A 17,012-nucleotide genomic window follows, 5' to 3' on the forward strand; every position below is an offset into this window, starting at 1 on the left:
AAATTCTTCCTTTAATTAAATGATCACGAAATACCCTTATTAATTAAATAATAAACACAAGTAACAAACATGTATGTAAGCTTACAAGAACGCAATAGCATGTTACAACAACATAAAGTTCCTAAGACTCCCAGGACATATAAGAAGGCTTGACACTGCAGAGAACATAAAGCCCCGTCAGAATATATATGGGCTGTACAGCAGGGGACTGGTTTTACCTCTTTATTCCAGTTGATTCTTTGATACTTTAAAACTAAGTACCTCGTGTACAGTGAAACATTGTAACCTATGTAGCTAAACTGCCGACTTTGGTGCTGGAAACCAGGGTTCGAGCCTCGAGGTCGCGTCCACATCCTGTGTTTCTGGGCAAATCACTCAATCTCCCCGTGCCTGAATGTGTAATGTAAATACGGTGTTCATGTAAAGCGTTCCAATACCTTCGGTTCGAGTTCGCGCTATATAAATATGCAACAAAAAAAAACCTGTATGTAAATCGACATTTTTGTTTCAACGAGCAGTTGTAGTGCTAGCGCCTCGAGGAATGTTAGGCGATAGTTCACAATTTGAAAATCAATGCATACATTTTTTTTGTGGTATCTCTAGTCTTCCCAATGAAGTAGAATTGAATTGTGGCTGGTGAAATGGGGAGAAATCAGTAACCACTTCAACATGGCCGCCACTAAAAGCGGAGTTGTCTTGTATCCATATCCATGGCTGGAGGAACTGCAGTGACGTTGGGATCGCTTTATCGCGTAGTGGGTGTGCGAAGGAAGGAACGTAGCCGGTGTTCTTCCGGGTGCTGCCCTGTTTCCCAGGTGCTTCTGTTATCGCTGAAATGGAGGCTCTGCTGCTGCTGTCGTTACTCTGCCTGGGTGGATGTGGAGTGGGGGTGGAGGTGACCCGCCCCAGGGGAGTCTCACTGTCAAGTGAGTGCGGGTGTCAAACCCCAGCAGGATGGGGGTCAGAAAACCAGGCTTGGGGGGAGGGCCAAGCATTGGGTTTTGATTGGGTGAGGGGGGTTAGTACCCATTGCAGTATGATGAGCCTGTCAACTACTAGCTAGAGGTGTGCGAGCTAAAATATTAACAGAGAACAATGAGCCAAGGGTCGGCTCTGGCTCCAAGAGCGCGCCGATTCGAATCTTGGAAACGTTTGGAATGTAATCATCTTGAAATAAACTTATGTTTTTAATATTGAAATTGCATGTATATAGCGCTTACTACCACGAGAAGTTTTTGTAAAGCGCGAATCATGAACTCATAGTTGAAGGTGCGACTAAAAGCAAAAAGGAGAATCGACGAAATATGGCATTTACCCAAGATCACATAATTTGGTCAAGCAGGGATCGGTTCTAGTATTTCCACGTACACACTGTGGAGTTCAACCTCTAGATTGGTACGTCTTTCTGAAATTAAAGGATACTCTTTTCTTCGTAATTCTCGGAGGATGAGATTAGGGTGCGAGTGATGGGCAGAATCCACATTTTTTGAAGACCGTTTTACATAGCACAAACCTTGTCCAAAGATTTAATAGCGCTTCACAACAGACGCAGTGTATTTTTTTGGCATAGGGAATTTTTCTGAGATTCACAGGATGCTGAGCCAAGGCCAGAATTTTAAACCTGTACCTTTTGTTACATGGTCGGCTGCTTCAGCCATTAGGCCGCATCACCTGTAAAAGCTCTGCTCATTTTGTGCTCGAGGTTCCAAGAATACTGTAGCTGAGCCAGGTCCGGACCAAACATCTGGAGCTTTCAGCCGCTCGTGCCCCCTACTAAAAGCCTTTTGCGGCTCTCCCAACGACTGGTAGGCGCATAGGGTTAGGAATTTTTATATTGATGATATAGTTTGGTGGAACAAGAAAATTAGGCCAAAATTCATGACCTTTGGAAGGGGGGCAAGAATCAATCTTATAGAGGACCTGTACATTAGCTCCTTGGTGAAGAGGTCACTCGATTAACTTTGGCACTGAGAGTGGCAGTCACCTGCCTATAGGGAACATGTTTTACAAACACCAAGATCTACACATTGAATGGCTACAGGGAGAGGTCTATAAATAGAAGAGGGATATCTTGTGTTCAGTGGTGGCCGTAAGTTGGCATGTTGGTGCTTCATAATATTATTGAATACATAGAATTAGCTGCGGGAGACAGACTTGGGTTGGGGCCATGAAGAGATTTTACATAAGGTTACATGTGCAGGTGGAGGAAGAGCCAAGTCCATGAAGTAAACTACCTGCGCTATGGAGGGAGGGAGGAAAGGTTCTCACACGTGCTTATATTCCAGTCCCATTTCTTCCCATGCCCTACTGCTGCTTTTACTGGAGACTCCAGTTCTAAAGCTCTTATGCCAAATGCCAGCACTTGGACAAGGCAGCCTGCTGACTAACAGTCTCACAGCCAGTAGGCGAGAGTGCAACTCGAATGAGCTGCTTATCAAAACAGTGCTTGTTTCTTATATATCACTTTCACCTCCAGTTGATGTTCAGTCAATGTTTCAAATGATTGCACATGTGATCATCCATCAATACCTGAAAGAAATGTCTGAAAGTTTTCATTGAACTATGCTTTAAACACAGCCCTCAAATATAATTAGATTTCTTTGCAGTTAACTACTTTTACATAAGTCTTGTGGGCTAAGTTTTTTTGAGAGAGTAAGAACTACCTAGCGCCTGCAGTAGGGTTGGGGTAATGGCTTGCTGTATTAAGGGGATAAACCAACCCCTGGAATAAGAGGTGGCAAAGAGCAAGCTGAGTGTGGGGATGTAGTTGTGGGCAGAGTCGGCAATAATTATGTCCGTGGCAGGCGAACATGATACAAGACTTTGGGGGGGGGGGAGATGCAGGCGGAAGATCACCTGGAACTATGTATCGGAAGGGATCAAGGACCAGAGGGGTAGGAACCCAGTCCCTGGAGGTGGTGGTAGTAAGAGAGGGTATGGGAGGGTGCACAGCCTACAGGAATATGAGTGGTAATTCCTTTGTGGTTAAGCAACTATGGTGACTTATATTATTTTACTTTGTACTGGTTTCAGTCCATATGCATATTACATTGCTACACTCTGGTCTAATAGACCATATCGGTGGTTGTACTTTCTCTGCGTCCAGCTGTTCCAGTGTTGACTCAGAACGAGGGATACCTGCTTCCACACTCTACTGCTTCGGTACCTGAAGAAGGGCCTCTTAAAACTCTCTGCCTGGATTAGAAATTGGATTTTGGTTGCTTCTTTATTGTGACATACCGCAAAAAGATGAAGTCTATGAAGTTGAGTCCTGGTTGTCTTTTTTCTTTCCGTCAGACCGCCACTTCTATGATGAATCCAAGCCCTTTACCTGCCTGGATGGTTCTGGTACGATCCCTTTTGACCGTGTGAATGATGACTACTGCGATTGCTCCGATGGCTCTGATGAACCAGGTAGGACATGGCAAAAAACTGTGTGTGTCAGTTTTGTTGACCCCCCTGAGGATAATAGCAATTCCCATATGTGCCTTTTTAGTGGTGGTTCTGACATTGGTCCGCAATGTTCCAGTGAGGAATAAGTAGGCAGATACTGTTGCAGAATTACGATCTAGGGATGAGTCAAAGGTGCTGATTGAGTTCTTGGATGGAGAAGGCAACACTGCAGCAGAGACATTCAGTGGGCAGTCTCTGTAAGGCATGATCTATCATGTTCTGCATTTCTGTGCCAATCCACATTCATTTGACAGAAAAAAATATTTCTGGTGAAAAAAAGTGTTGACAAAAAAAGGTCAGGTGATGAATGGCAGCGTTTATTTAGGGAGATGGGCACAGTGAAGCCTACGTTTTGTTTGTTTAAGATATGGTAGCGTTTGGGTATTTATGATGTGTACAGAATGTGACTTTACACTTTTTAACTGCATACATTTTCTAGTTGGTCTCTTTAGCTTTAGGTTACCTGGGTAAGTTTGTTTCTAGAGTCAGTTCTATCAAGTGGTGGAAGGCGTTCACATTGATTTTGAGCTGAAAAAATGTCATGTGAGATCCTTTCTGATTTGTTCTCTCCAGGGTCACCAGCTTGTCCAAACGGGAAGTTTCACTGCACCAATGCTGGCTACAAGCCACAGTACATTCCATCCTCCCGTGTTAATGATGGTGTATGCGGTGAGTACATGTGAAGTTAGATAACTGTTATTTTTCCTTCTTGTCTCTCAGGCTGCGACCCTTCTTTCCCTATCTCTCTCTTTACTCTCCTGTCTCCCTCTTCATTTAATTTTACAATATTCCCCTCTTTCTTAAATTCCTATTTGCTTTTGTTCACCTTAGGCCCAGTTTCATACACCTCATTGGTTTTGTTTTTTGTTTGCATCAATCTAGAACATTTCTTTTTGCTACAGAAAGAATGTAACATGTGGCCTGTTCTTTTACATTCACCATAGGTTTGTGTCTTCCCCAGCCCTATTCATATTTTCTGTTCGTCAGTCTTTCGGGAAATCGCACTATTTCTCCCCTGGCGTTTCTTCCCTCATGTATTGTACAAGTGTAATGTATGGGTTACATTTTGAATTGCTGTGCATTGCTTCTTTCTTGCACCTGTCCTAGTCGTGTCCTGTTCTGTCTCTTCTTTTCGATCCTTACTCTTGTCTCTTTCTCCTTGTTGGAATGCATAACATTTTCAATAAATAAATGATGCGCACACCTAATTTGATATTTATAACCCACCTCCCTTTTTTAAATTAATTTTTTTACAACCACAAAGAATGCATTTTTTAAAGGCTTTTTCCGTGCCTCTCCTAAAGAATTGGGTAGTTATGCTTTGTGTGAAGTTCCAGATTAAACCTAGAGAGAATTTTTACGTTGCCACAGCTGCTTTTTTGAGGAGTTTAACTCTTTTTGGTTTGAACATTTGACCTAATCTGTTTGAAATACAGTATGAGATGGATGATGACAATGAAAATAAGTGCACAATCTGACTGTGCTGTAGTGCGGGTTGATTTGGGAAGGGGACTGTTGTCTGTTCTGGGATTTTACCATCTGTGTGTTTGGCCCAATGCTGCTGTGCTTAACCGTTTTCTGCCCGGTGTTTTCCCTTCTTCCAGATTGTTGTGATGGCACCGACGAGTTCAACAGCGGTTTCGTGTGCGAGAACACCTGCAAGTAAGGGTTCTGGAGGAAAGGCTTTTCTGTCTCATGAAGAGGCACACATAAGAAGAATCTTTCCTTGGAGTTCTTTAGTATGCCTCTCAGAATAGTATACATATATGTTTTTTTTTTTTATAGCACCCCGTCCCTCAGAAATATTTTTTTTTCCTTTTCCTCTAGCCCGAGACCCCTAGGCTGCCTCAACCAAGGCAATAATTTGACAGGGCACTGAGTGTCACTACTCCTTGTCTGCTCTCCCTAGGATCCGAGTAGTGTCATTGTAATGATGGCTTTGAGGCAGCAGAGTTGAATTCAAAGGTTCTTTATTAGAAATTCACAAACCCACGCCACTTCATGTGCATTTAGGTCAGATCCCAATAGCTTACTGGTTTCAGTAACTGGAAACGAGCTAACTGCACACAAAGCGCACATGGAGAACTTTTCAAAGTAAACACTGCACTATGCAAAGATAAACACAGCTCTCTACAATAATACCATGAGCGCATGCAAATACAGCACACGCTGCATGCATTGCTCGTGCTGTTGACATAGAAACCTTAAAGAAACATTGAATTATATTTCCAATCATATAAAGCCTGGTCACTGATGATGTTGTTGCATCAGTATCTTCCCCTTCTGTGATCACTGCCTGTGTTACACTGGGACAACTCAGTCTCTATTACGCCCCTGTCAGTCTTCTCTTTCCTAAGCTATTATTATATATACTAGCCACTGGTTATCAGTACTGCATACCAACATACTTGGACTGTTCACCGTTACACCCTTGTCTGCACCTTCCAGGACATCAATATATATTGAGAAACCGTCATATAGTGACTAGTCACGAGAGATTATATTTCTTTTCTCCTCAGTAAGTACCTGGTCTATTTCTACTGCCTGCTGTATTTCAGCCACAGGAACAGTCTGATCACTAGATGTTATTGTTGCACTAGTTACTGGCTCTCCTTCGTCCCATCTGCCAGTGCCATTTGGCTTCCCACATAAACCTCTCTGAAGCCCCACTCCGATAAAACCACTGATTACTAGTAAAATGTTTCCATTGTCTAGAGTTAGAAACTTGACTGTCTTTTTTTCTGATCAGGGAGAAGGGTCGAAAGGCGAGGGAAGCGCTACAGCAGCTGGCTGAGGTATCTCGAGAAGGATTTCGTCTGAAGCAGGAGTTGATTGATGGTGCTAAAAAAGGCCGTGAGGAGAAACGGGTATGTTGCATGCACTAGTATGTGTCTGCTGTAACAAGGGCCTTTGTGAAGAACTGTGTATTTGACATATGTAAGAAGTTGTAGAGGTCTAAGAATGGGAACATGCAAAATGCATGCACAAGGAGTAGTGCCCTATTACTTACTGGTAATCTTCATTACTCTTGGTCCCGTTGTCCTCGTCCCATTTCTTACACAGTTGAGATGACCATCTCCAAAAAAGAACAGGAGAATGCCTAGATACCTAACCCCAGCCCCTCCAACTGGGAGTACATAAGCTGTACCAACCCAGCATTCAGCCTGAAATACCAAGCGGAAGGCCGGCCGTCCGGGAGGGAGGGAGGGGCGTAAGGAATGGGACTAGTACAAGGGACCAGGAGTAATGAAGATTACCGGTAAGTAATAGGGCATTACCTCCTGGTCCATCCAGTCCTCGTCCCATTCATTACAAAGTGGAGACTACCAAAGCAGAAAAACCTGGCCTTCCGATTTTCCAGGGACACCACACCGAAAGCAGCACCCCAAAGGAAGCAGGAGATGACCCAGAAGAGCAAAAGAAGGAGCCAAACCAAGGAATCACCACCCAAAGGGTAGACAACCCACACCAAGAACTCTGAACAAACCACAGAGGCGGAGAACCCAACAAGAAAGGACCAGAGACAGGCCCCACCAGAAGGACAGCAGTGAGGCCACCCATAGAGGTAGACCCAGGGCAACCTGACCCCGCAAGATGCCAGGGCCATACCAAGGACTCAAGTGCCTCCCCCCACCCGAAAGGCCGAGCACCAGGAGCCAAGCCCCAAGGGAACTCGCAGAGGCGTGGAAGTAACCAGAGGAACAACCAAGGTAGTCCCAAACAGAGCAACCCAGGAAGAGAGAGTGCAGCAACCAAGAGCAAGTGGGAACACCCAAGAAGCCAGCAGACCGAATCACAGACATGCCAGCCAGGCAGGAGGCCACCAACACGGAGCCCCTAAGGGCCGGAAGGAGAGGCACAGAGCAAACCGCCCTAACCAAGAAGGGGATAGGGAAAGGAACAGGAGCCAGCCACAGCCAGGCCACACAAGGATGACCAAGCAGCAGGAATACAGGGAGGGAGCCAAGCAGCCCACACCGGCCAGCCAACGCAAAGGCCCAGCCCCCAACAGGCAGTCTCAAAGGAGTGGCCACCGTAAAGGACAAAAGGCCGTCCCGGGCCCCAGCAACACCAGGCACAGGACCACTGACCACCAGGGGCTGAAAGACCCACACCCAAACAAGGAACCAAGTCACCAGAGAAAGGACAGCCGGAACAGGACACAGGCAGACACCCAAAGGCAACAACCAAGTAACCAGAGCCAGACACAACCAAACGGAGAAGGCACCACCAACCTCCCGCAGAGGCAAACAAGGGGCCAAACACCGGGACAGCAAGGGCAAAGCCCAGGCTCCACCAACAGACCGGAAGACATGAGGCCATATCATAACCAAAGGAGGGAAGGGCCCAGAGAACACAAAGGTGCACAACCACCGAGGGGAGAAGGAATGGAAAAAGGGAGAAACTGAACACCAGCAGAGACCCCGCAATCGCAGAGCCACCAAAAGAACAAGGACCACAGACACCACAGGCCCAAAACCAGCACCCGCGCCAGAGGTCCAAAGGACCAAGTCCAAACGACAGGCTCCAAGGGGAAAGCAACAGTATCGAGCCCTGCAGGCACCCCACAAACCAGGCAAACGGCAACCAAAACCTGCACAAAAACCGCCAGGAAGCCACCGCCCCAGAGCCGAGGCAAAGCCAAGGGAAAGAAAAGACAAACGGGAAACAGGGCCAACAAGCAGGAGTGAAACAGAGAGCCGCAACGCTGCACACACACCCGCGTAGGCAGATACCAGACCATACCGGCCGCCCCACCATCACACCCACTGGACACGCACAGTACCAGGTTCGGCGAGGATGACTCTCAGACAGGCACCAACCAGGCAAGACCCCACCCAACCACAGAGAACCGGAGAGAACAGGTATCGACTTGGCAGAACCGCGGCAGGCCAGGTAGAAACAACAGGGGTGAAACCAAGGAGCAGCAGAAGCGAAGGAATATCCTCAGCACGCAGCCCCCATCGGCAGCAAAGGGACCGAGAGCAGAGACAGAGGACATCAAAAGCGGCCCAGGCACTCAAAAAGGAACCTAAAAGGGACAAGGAAACTGCAACAGGAAACCCAGCCAGCCAAGCACAACCGCAACCCAGCACCAGGCAACAGGCAAAGACCAACGCCAGCAACACGGCACAACAGGGGCACCACCAGCACAGCCCCGGAGCCAACAGCCAACCATATATCAGACCGCCACGGGAGACCAACAAAACGTGCACCAGCGAACCCCCTGTGCCAAGAGCCATGCCAGAGAGAGGGCATAACACCAACAATTACCCCCACACCCCCACCCCAGGCAAAAACTGAACCTAAGAAGCAGGGAGGATGGGAACCCCAAGGGCGTGACACAGTACACAAGAAGCGACCTACCCACAGAGGAGCAAGGAGAACCAAACGAAAAAAAACAGCTGGGGGAGGCAAAAGCCCCTCAACATCGCCAACCCCCACCAGCCTGTCCAAGCACAGACCGCCAACACAGCGCCGGGCAATAGGCAGAAACACACCCTCCAGCAACCGGGAGGCAGGGGACCCCAAAGGACAGGGCCAGAGACCCAGAACAGGAGAGAACCCGCAATGCAGCACTTAACCCCGGGGTAGGCCGGCAGCACAACACACCACCTGACCCCACCAGCCAACCTGGAACCGAAAACCAGCGCAGCACCGGGTTGAAGGCCATCTGGAAACACCCCCGAAAAAGAGAGTGAGACAACAGAGACCCATACAGCGACCAAGCAACAGGGGTGCCGAGGTCACAAAAAGGCTACCAACCTACATACAGTTCCAGGTAAACTGTATGCCGCCAGGTGGACTCCCCACCAGGAACCAACCAGGTCCGATCTTTTTTCTTCTTTTCTTTTTCTTACTCCTCGACCCCCCCCCCCCCCCCCCCCCCCCCCACGCCTGAGAACAGGCAAGAGCAAGTGGAAACAGGGATGCAAGGGCGAAGGAAAAGCCGGCCACCCAGGGAAGGCCACCACAAGGCCCAACCAGAGAGCAAAAACCTGGAAAACAAACCGCTATGCGGTACTTGCCACCGGGACAATCGGACACCACCACACACTGACTGCCCCCATCATCCAGCCCAGACGCCCTTCACCAGACTAGGGCCGGACCAAGAGAAAAAGCCTGCAGCAACCGGCACTCCTAAGCGGCCACACAGCTCCAAGGAGAAAAAGGCTGAATTGCAGGACACCATCAGTCACCCAGGAACTCCAGGGGCACCTCCAAATCTGGCCCGAGTCATTGCTCCTCCTCCGCAATAGCGCGTCTCACAGACCGGCCAAGCCACAGGAAGACGTGGACGCCAGTGCCCCAGCCACAAAGGGCCGGCCGCCAACCAACGAGGCTCCCGGCAAGCCCGGCAGACCAGGAGACTGCGTAGCAAGACGTCGAGGACAGCCAGCAGCCCGACGTAGACATCCGAAGTGCAACAGTTAAGTGCACCAAGGAAATCCTCATCCCATTGCGTTGGAAGACAGAAAAAAGAACAGGCTGAATGCTGGGTTGGTACAGCTTAGGTACTCCCAGTAGGAGGGGGTGGGGATAAGGTTTCCCAGCATTCTCCTGTTCTTTTTTTTTTTCTGTCATGGAGATGGTCATCTCCACTTCGTAAGGAATGGGAAGAGGACTGGAGGCACTGGGAGGTAATAATGGTCTGCAGGAGAAACTCAAATGTGCTACCTCCAAAAAGATAGAGAAGACAGACTAGAACAATGTATGCTCAATAAGGGGAGAAGGGCAGCGAGGCAAAGGAGGCTGTGCAGAATAACTGGATCTGTGTCAAATGCAAGAGTGAAAATAGGGCTTTGATAAGTCATTTTGTGGCAAATGAATGGGTATTGGGAGTAGAAATTTGCACTTTTTGGGAGGAGGTGTGATGCTTTGAGGACAACCCAGGATGGTAATTGTAAGTCGACCGGGGGAACCCTCTAAAGGCATTTGCTATTAGAGTCCGTGTAACCCTTGGCATGGCTGTAGTGTTTAGAGCCCAGGGCGGTTTGGTTTGCCTAATTGTGTAATTCGGTTGATAGCTGGATGCTCGGCTCGAATCTGGAGCTTCTAGTATCTCCTTGGCCTCAGAACCTTTAGCCTGCAAGAGCAGTGTAACAAGTGGGGATACCCCTTCTATGGGTTCCTTCCAAACTATTTAAATTATCTGAACCTGAAATTTTAGAGGCCGACTGACCTAGTCTGAATGGTGGTCTGCTTTTTGTTTTGAGGAAGATTAACATGTTGCATGTGTTTTTTGTTGTTGTTAAAATACATTTGTGCCTGTACCGCTTTCACTTCACTTTGATAGCTTTATTTCGGTCACTGACCATAAAAGCACAGATAAAATATTTACATAAGCATAAAATACATAAATAATCATCATTAGGATAAAAAGTTATTAAACAACAGTTATCAAAGTAGCAACGATAAACAGTAAACATATCAGTCACTAAGAGGGACCCAACGCCTTTAGGATGCGGTTGCGTGTATGCCAGACATTAGTAAGAAATTTTGTTAGCGCGTAGACAGTTGGACCAGAGACATCACATTTCAAAATCCTATACATTGGTGCGTATTCCCTGCAGCCCATATTCCTTATCAGCGGAAGAAGCCAGTATTTTCGTGCTGCCTTGTAGGCTGGGCAGAAGAAAGCCACATGCAAATCAGTTTCCTCCTTAGCATCGCAAGCCGGGCACTGCTTTGTAGTAGGAGCCTTTGACCATGTGCATGTGAAGGACCGAAAAGGCAATGTGCTGTATCTCCATTGGAGAAACAGCTTCCGCGCTAGTACAGGGGAAATGGGATCTAATACTTTCTCGAACCTGTAGGAATCCTTGCTTTGTAAAAACACGAAGGATAAGGACCCGTGTGCCTGAGCGGCTTGGGTCCTGGCTATTTTGTGTTCATGATATGCATTAGCCAGGGACTTTTTGGAAATTTTTAATGCGGCTTTCGCTGGATCAAACCATAAATCAGGGAGCCCTATTTCCATACAAGTGGCTTGAATGTTTTTGACCCAAGAGATATTGAGCACTTTTGGGTGGTTCAAGAGTTCGACCAATTCCGCCCGATATTCTGCAAGATCATTACTGCTCCACAGCCTACGCCAGAATGCTATGGGTCTCAGACTTATTTCATCTGCTAACGGTCGTAGGCCCAAATCAAGCCTAAGGGGGAGGAGCGGGGTGCTGGGGGGGAGGGCGGTTATCTGTCTTATGAACTTATTTTCCGTTATTGAGAGACTCCCGCAAGGCGTATGGCCCCATATTTCCGCCCCATACATTATCGCTCCCCTAGCCTGGGCCTTGTATATCTGGATTAGTGCCCCCAATGGACGGTAAGACGAACCAGTCATCATCCGGGTGATACCCCCAGTAGATTGCGTGAGTTTAAGGTTAGCCCTACTCTGGTGGGATCCCCAAGTCATCGTTTCGTTGAGGGTCACACCAAGATATTCAAAGGTGGCCACTCTCTCGAGCCGTACAGCTCCCAATTGTGGATTTGGTCGCAATTTTTGTCTCGGGTTCAAAACCATGAATTTGGTTTTTGCCGCATTAATTTCCAGCCCCCTGTCAGTGCAGAAGGCCACAAAGGAGTCGAGAACCCTCTGTATACCCATTGGGGTTTTAGATAGGAGCAGGGTGTCATCCGCAAACATAATTGCGGGCACCCTGCTGCCATTCAATTTCGGGGCGTCAGTATATTTAGTGGCATTCAGATGTGCGATTACCCCGTTGACGAAGAGGCAAAACAGGGTCGGTGCTAACACACAACCCTGTCTTACCCCCCGGCCAACGGGGAATCTATCGGTCAATTCCCCCGAGCGACCGCACCTCACTCGGGCATAATTATTGTGATGCAGCCTCTGTAAGATCAATAGAATGTCCGGGGGAAGACCCATCCCCGCCAGGACGCTCCAAAGTTTCCCCCTGGGCACCAAATCGAAGGCGGCCCGTAGGTCCACGAAAATTGTGTATAGACTACCGCCCTCGAATTTTGCTGCCCTCCAATAGATCAAGTTCAATCTAAAAACCTGGTCCACTGTGGATACTCCCCTCCTGAATCCCGCCTGGTAGGGACTAAGGGCACCCACCTCCTCCATCCAATCCTGGAGCCTGTTCAGCAACACCCTACCAAACAGCTTCTGTGCCACGTCTATCAGGCTGATTGGTCTGTAGTTGGCTGGGAGGAGAGGCAAGCCCTTTTTAAAGATGGGGACCACCTCTGCCCCCAGCCAAGTACTAGGGATTTCCATGCCTCCAAGAACTCCATTAAAAAGGGCGGTAAGGTAAGGTGCCCAAACTCTGGGCTCCTGTTTAAACATATCGCCTGGTAATCCATCCAGTCCTGGCGCCTTTCCAGAAGCCAGTCCTGAGATGGCAGCAGTAACCTCGCCCAACGTTATTGGGTCCCCTGCATAGTCCGGCCAGCCCACCTCAACAGGAGGTAAAGATTCTCCCGGCTCAGAGCTGTATAGGGTCTGGAAGTGAGCCTGCCACACCCCTGGGGCGATATTGGGCTCTAGTGCCGATTTTAAATTCCCCGACCCCCCCGTTCACAATCCTCCAGAACAAACGAGAGTTTTGGGTCGCTAGGGCCTTGGTGAGTTTTTCCCACTGGTTTTCCTCCCATTCTACCTTTGCGTGGGCAATAAGTTTCTTGTAAGCTTGCCTACTTTTTTTTAATGCTGTCCCCCCCTATACCCTCCTTAATTGTTCTAAGGAGTTCTGTTTTTGCCCTTCTGCAAGCTAGGTTATACCATTGTGTTTTGCCTTGACGTCTCCCTTTTATTGTTTGTGGGCTACAAGTAAAATGAGGTACCGCAGCTTTTATCAGGTCCTCATGGGCCTTAAACAATTTGCCCTGGGAATCTTTATTGTTAGCCTCAGTGTGCATACAACCCACAGTTTCTAAGATTGGAATTAACCCATCATAAAGCGTGGGGAGTTTATTCTTGCTTGTGGCCAAGTGCTCCCACCTAATCCTTCTCCTATTATTATCAAGGAGAAGCACAGGGTTATTCCCTTGCTCGTTATTCGCGGGAGATTGGGGGCCAGGATGATCAAGGTCAAGCTCAAGCGCGTTATGATCGCTATCGGTCCTTTCCGTTACCCTGAAATCCTGGATTTTCGGCCACTTCACTATTTGGGCCAAGACATAATCTAGACGGGACTCTCTTCCCGGTCTGTTATAGGTGGTTTTGCTTGGTATATCAGATTTCATTCGGCCATTGCAAGCTCTGATTCCGAATTTTAGGGTAAGGGATGTGATTTGTAGTGCTAGTGGGGTCCAAGCCTTCGGAGGCGGAGCTTCCACTAAAGGCACTGCCCATCTGGCCTCTTCGTCCGAAGATAACCCGTCCAGAAGGCCAGAGAGTGGCTCAAAATGAGAGTTAAAGTCCCCTCCCACTACATAGAATGAATCACTCGGTAAATCAGATATAAAGTTAGAGAGTTCATCTATGGTCGGTGATTCCTTAGCAATCCCCATTGGCCTAGAGTAAATGTTAATAAACACAAGTTTAACTTGGTTGGGCCATGAAAGGGAAATCGCAAGGATATCTTCAGAGTTAACCGGTAAGCGCATGGCCACACAGCCCAGATGAGATGCGACCCAAGTCGTAAGCCCTCCTGACGGACGGCCTTTGCCTTCCCACCTTGCTGGAATGAAGAATGACATGTAGCCTTGGTGACCATAATCCTTTCTGGCCCAAGTTTCCTGGAACATACATATGTCTCCCGACTCAATATAATTTGCCCAGTCCGGGTCAGCCAGTTTATTAGCCAACCCGGCAACGTTCCAGCAAATCAGCCTCAGATGATTAGAAGTTTTAGATGCCGTACCTGGCGGGTTAGAGGAGATGGTTCCAGACTCTCATGCAATCGGGAATTCTAGCGCATTACCAACACTAGGGAACGAAGATTCGGAGAGTCCACTAGGGCCGTTCTCCACAAGTGTTGGCTCATTCAAAATTCCAAGGGCATTAACAACATTGCGGGCAGATAGATCATCCATGAGCACTGAGTTGTTTAGTGACTCATGAATTTTGCCAATAATCGGGGCAGGTGGCTTGGAGAGACTACAGAAGCCACAATCTTGGGTCATTGGCGCATAAGCTGAAAGTCAATCAACCCCATCCAGGTCAGTCAAACAATTAAAGCGGTTGAAATAAAAATAGGGTGCGTCCTGCGTTTGGGTATTTGGGCGTTGTACATAATCCTTGTGTCTACGTCTGTGCTCCACCCTTATCCACTCATCCTGTAATGGAACGTGGTGCATGCGATTGGGTGGGAAAAAGAAGGATACTGGAAGGGTCTGGATAGTAGAATCCAGTGATCTATTTGTTCCCTCACAGATGTGCAAGACAGTGCCCGGATCCTTAAAGCTTACCAAAATGCAGTCCCCTATTATTGTTTTTCTGGTCTTCCCTAGCCAAGGGACCCTTCTAACCATGATGATCTCATTGTTAAAACGGGGTGGTAGGGGTCGGTTCAGATTTAGCCATTTAATGACCTTTTTCTTTAGAGATTGGTAGTCCTCATTTTCCCCTGATCTTAGCTGGGGGGCACCTGCTAGGACCACCGTTAGACTATTAGCCTCTGGCGGCAGATCTGGTCTCCGTGGTCTTGGAGTTTGCCGGCTCGCGGAATTTAAAGGGGCGCTACCGGATTCTTGTTGGCCTCCGTTGGTCCCTACCTGAAAACTTTGAGGAGCGTAGTCTATTGGTTGAGGAGGCCTATGGTTTAAGTTACTAAGCGGTGCCTGGACTGGGATAGCCATTAGTGGCTGCAAGGGGGGGACAGTGGAGACGCTCTGAGAGGGAACCTTATTAGCACCCTGTGGGATTCCTGTTTTGGGAGTATCACCCACAGGGAGATGAGGTCCCATGTTTTTGGATTGCTTACTAACTAGGGTGTTCAAGGTAGTAAGAGATGTCTCTAATAGAGTGAGCCTAATCTCCACTTTTTTCAGGCTATCGCTAATAGGCTGCAAGAGGGAACAAAGTAGGGATTTTATACTCTCTATGGATAAGATGGGGGGATTTATGCTAGGTGTGATGTCCACGGGGCCGTTATTAACAACAGCTATATTGCAACCGGGGGACTTGGAGGGAGAAGCAGTAGGCACAGTCTCAGTGATCCTCCCAGATTGAAATAAGTTTGTATTGTTTTTGCCAAAGTCTAGATGCAATTGTTTAGCTTTTCCCCTCCCCCCCCATTGACTTCCTACTACGTTTACTTGGTGGGGGCCTATGTAGTTCCCGCACAACACTTTGTTTTTGCTTGCTTTTCTTCTTTGCATTCCCAGGGGGCGTTTGAGTGACCAAGTTGACGGGGGTGGTACATATCTTGGGAGGAGTTGTGGTTGTGATCTTACCAGGGATCATCCCGGGGGAACTTGGAATTTCCCGAAGTAGAAGGGGGAAGTCCTCGAAGGTCGGAGGATTTAAACTGTTGGGGGGCGTACCTTCCTCCTGAGACAGAGGATGCGGGATAATCTCCGTCAAGGGTCTGCTCCTCATAGATTCAATGGAGCGTCGCCGCACCACCCTTCGTCTCTCCAGGGAATTTTCTTTGTCTGCGTCCCATTTAGCAGATTTAAAATAGTTATCCAGTGGCCCTGTATTGCTACACCCCTCCCTTGATGGAGTTTCAAGCGGACCTGGTGAGGACATCACCTTGGTCAAATTGAAAGGTTAAAAGTAAGGGATATGGCCCAGCCCGGCCTCCTTTGGCCACAGACGGCCCGCCCTTTGCCCGGGCTTAGCCCGGCACTGCCCGCGCGCGGTCCCGCGACGCGGGGGAAGTGCGGAGTTTAAATGCGCCTCAGTGCGCGCAGACGTCGTTGGCGGCTTTCCGGCCGCAAGGGAGCCTGGGGGTTGTGGTCCCTATCCTCCTCACTGCGGCCGCGATGAAAGAAGCTGCGGCGGCGGGAGGGAGGGAGCAGCCCGGTGACCAACGCAGGAACCAGCAACCTGCACTGCGCCAAGTTCTGCCCCTTCAGTGAGTTCCAAAGAGCACCCGCTCTGCCGGGGAAATGCGGAGTTTAAATGCGCCTCAGTGCGCGCAGACGTCGTTGGCGGCTTTCCGGCCGCAAGGGAGCCTGGGGGTTGTGGTCCCTATCCTCCTCACTGCGGCCACGATGAAAGAAGCTGCGGCGGCGGGAGGGAGGGAGCAGCCCGGTGACCAACGCAGGAACCAGCAGCCTGCACTGCGCCAAGTTCTGCCCCTTCAGTGAGTTCCAAAGAGCACCCGCTCTGCCGGGGAAATGCGGAGTTTAAATGCGCCTCAGTGCGCGCAGACGTCGTTGGCGGCTTTCCGGCCGCAAGGGAGCCTGGGGGTTGTGGTCCCTATCCTCCTCACTGCGGCCGCGATTGAAGAAGCTGCGGCGGCGGGAGGGAGGGAGCAGCCCGGTGACCAACGCAGGAACCAGCAGCCTGCACTGCGCCAAGTTCTGCCCCTTCAGTGAGTTCCAGAGATTAATTGTAGTTCAAGAAAACCTATTCCACTTCTCTCCACTAGATGGGGGTGGTGTTTAGGCAGATCGGAGGCAGCAGAGGTAGACGTTCC

The 17,012-nt window shown here is 48.8% G+C and overlaps 1 protein-coding gene across 1 annotated transcript in view; it reads left to right on the forward strand.

Annotated features, from left to right (window-relative positions):
• The first annotated feature begins 739 nt into the window (after positions 1 to 739).
• Positions 740 to 17,012, forward strand: part of PRKCSH (PRKCSH beta subunit of glucosidase II) — a 377,155-nt gene continuing 360,882 nt past the window's right edge. Inside the window, exons 1-5 of the mRNA XM_085600555.1 lie at positions 740 to 926; positions 3,298 to 3,414; positions 4,027 to 4,122; positions 5,058 to 5,115; positions 6,203 to 6,320. Coding sequence (XP_085456681.1) covers positions 836 to 926; positions 3,298 to 3,414; positions 4,027 to 4,122; positions 5,058 to 5,115; positions 6,203 to 6,320 — 480 coding nt within the window. The 5' untranslated portion in view covers positions 740 to 835. The remainder of the gene's footprint in view (positions 927 to 3,297; positions 3,415 to 4,026; positions 4,123 to 5,057; positions 5,116 to 6,202; positions 6,321 to 17,012) is intronic.

The sequence above is a fragment of the Triturus cristatus genome, chromosome 4_2, assembly GCF_964204655.1.
Source record: "Triturus cristatus chromosome 4_2, aTriCri1.1, whole genome shotgun sequence".
In the NCBI taxonomy this organism is placed as follows: Eukaryota; Metazoa; Chordata; class Amphibia; order Caudata; family Salamandridae; genus Triturus; species Triturus cristatus.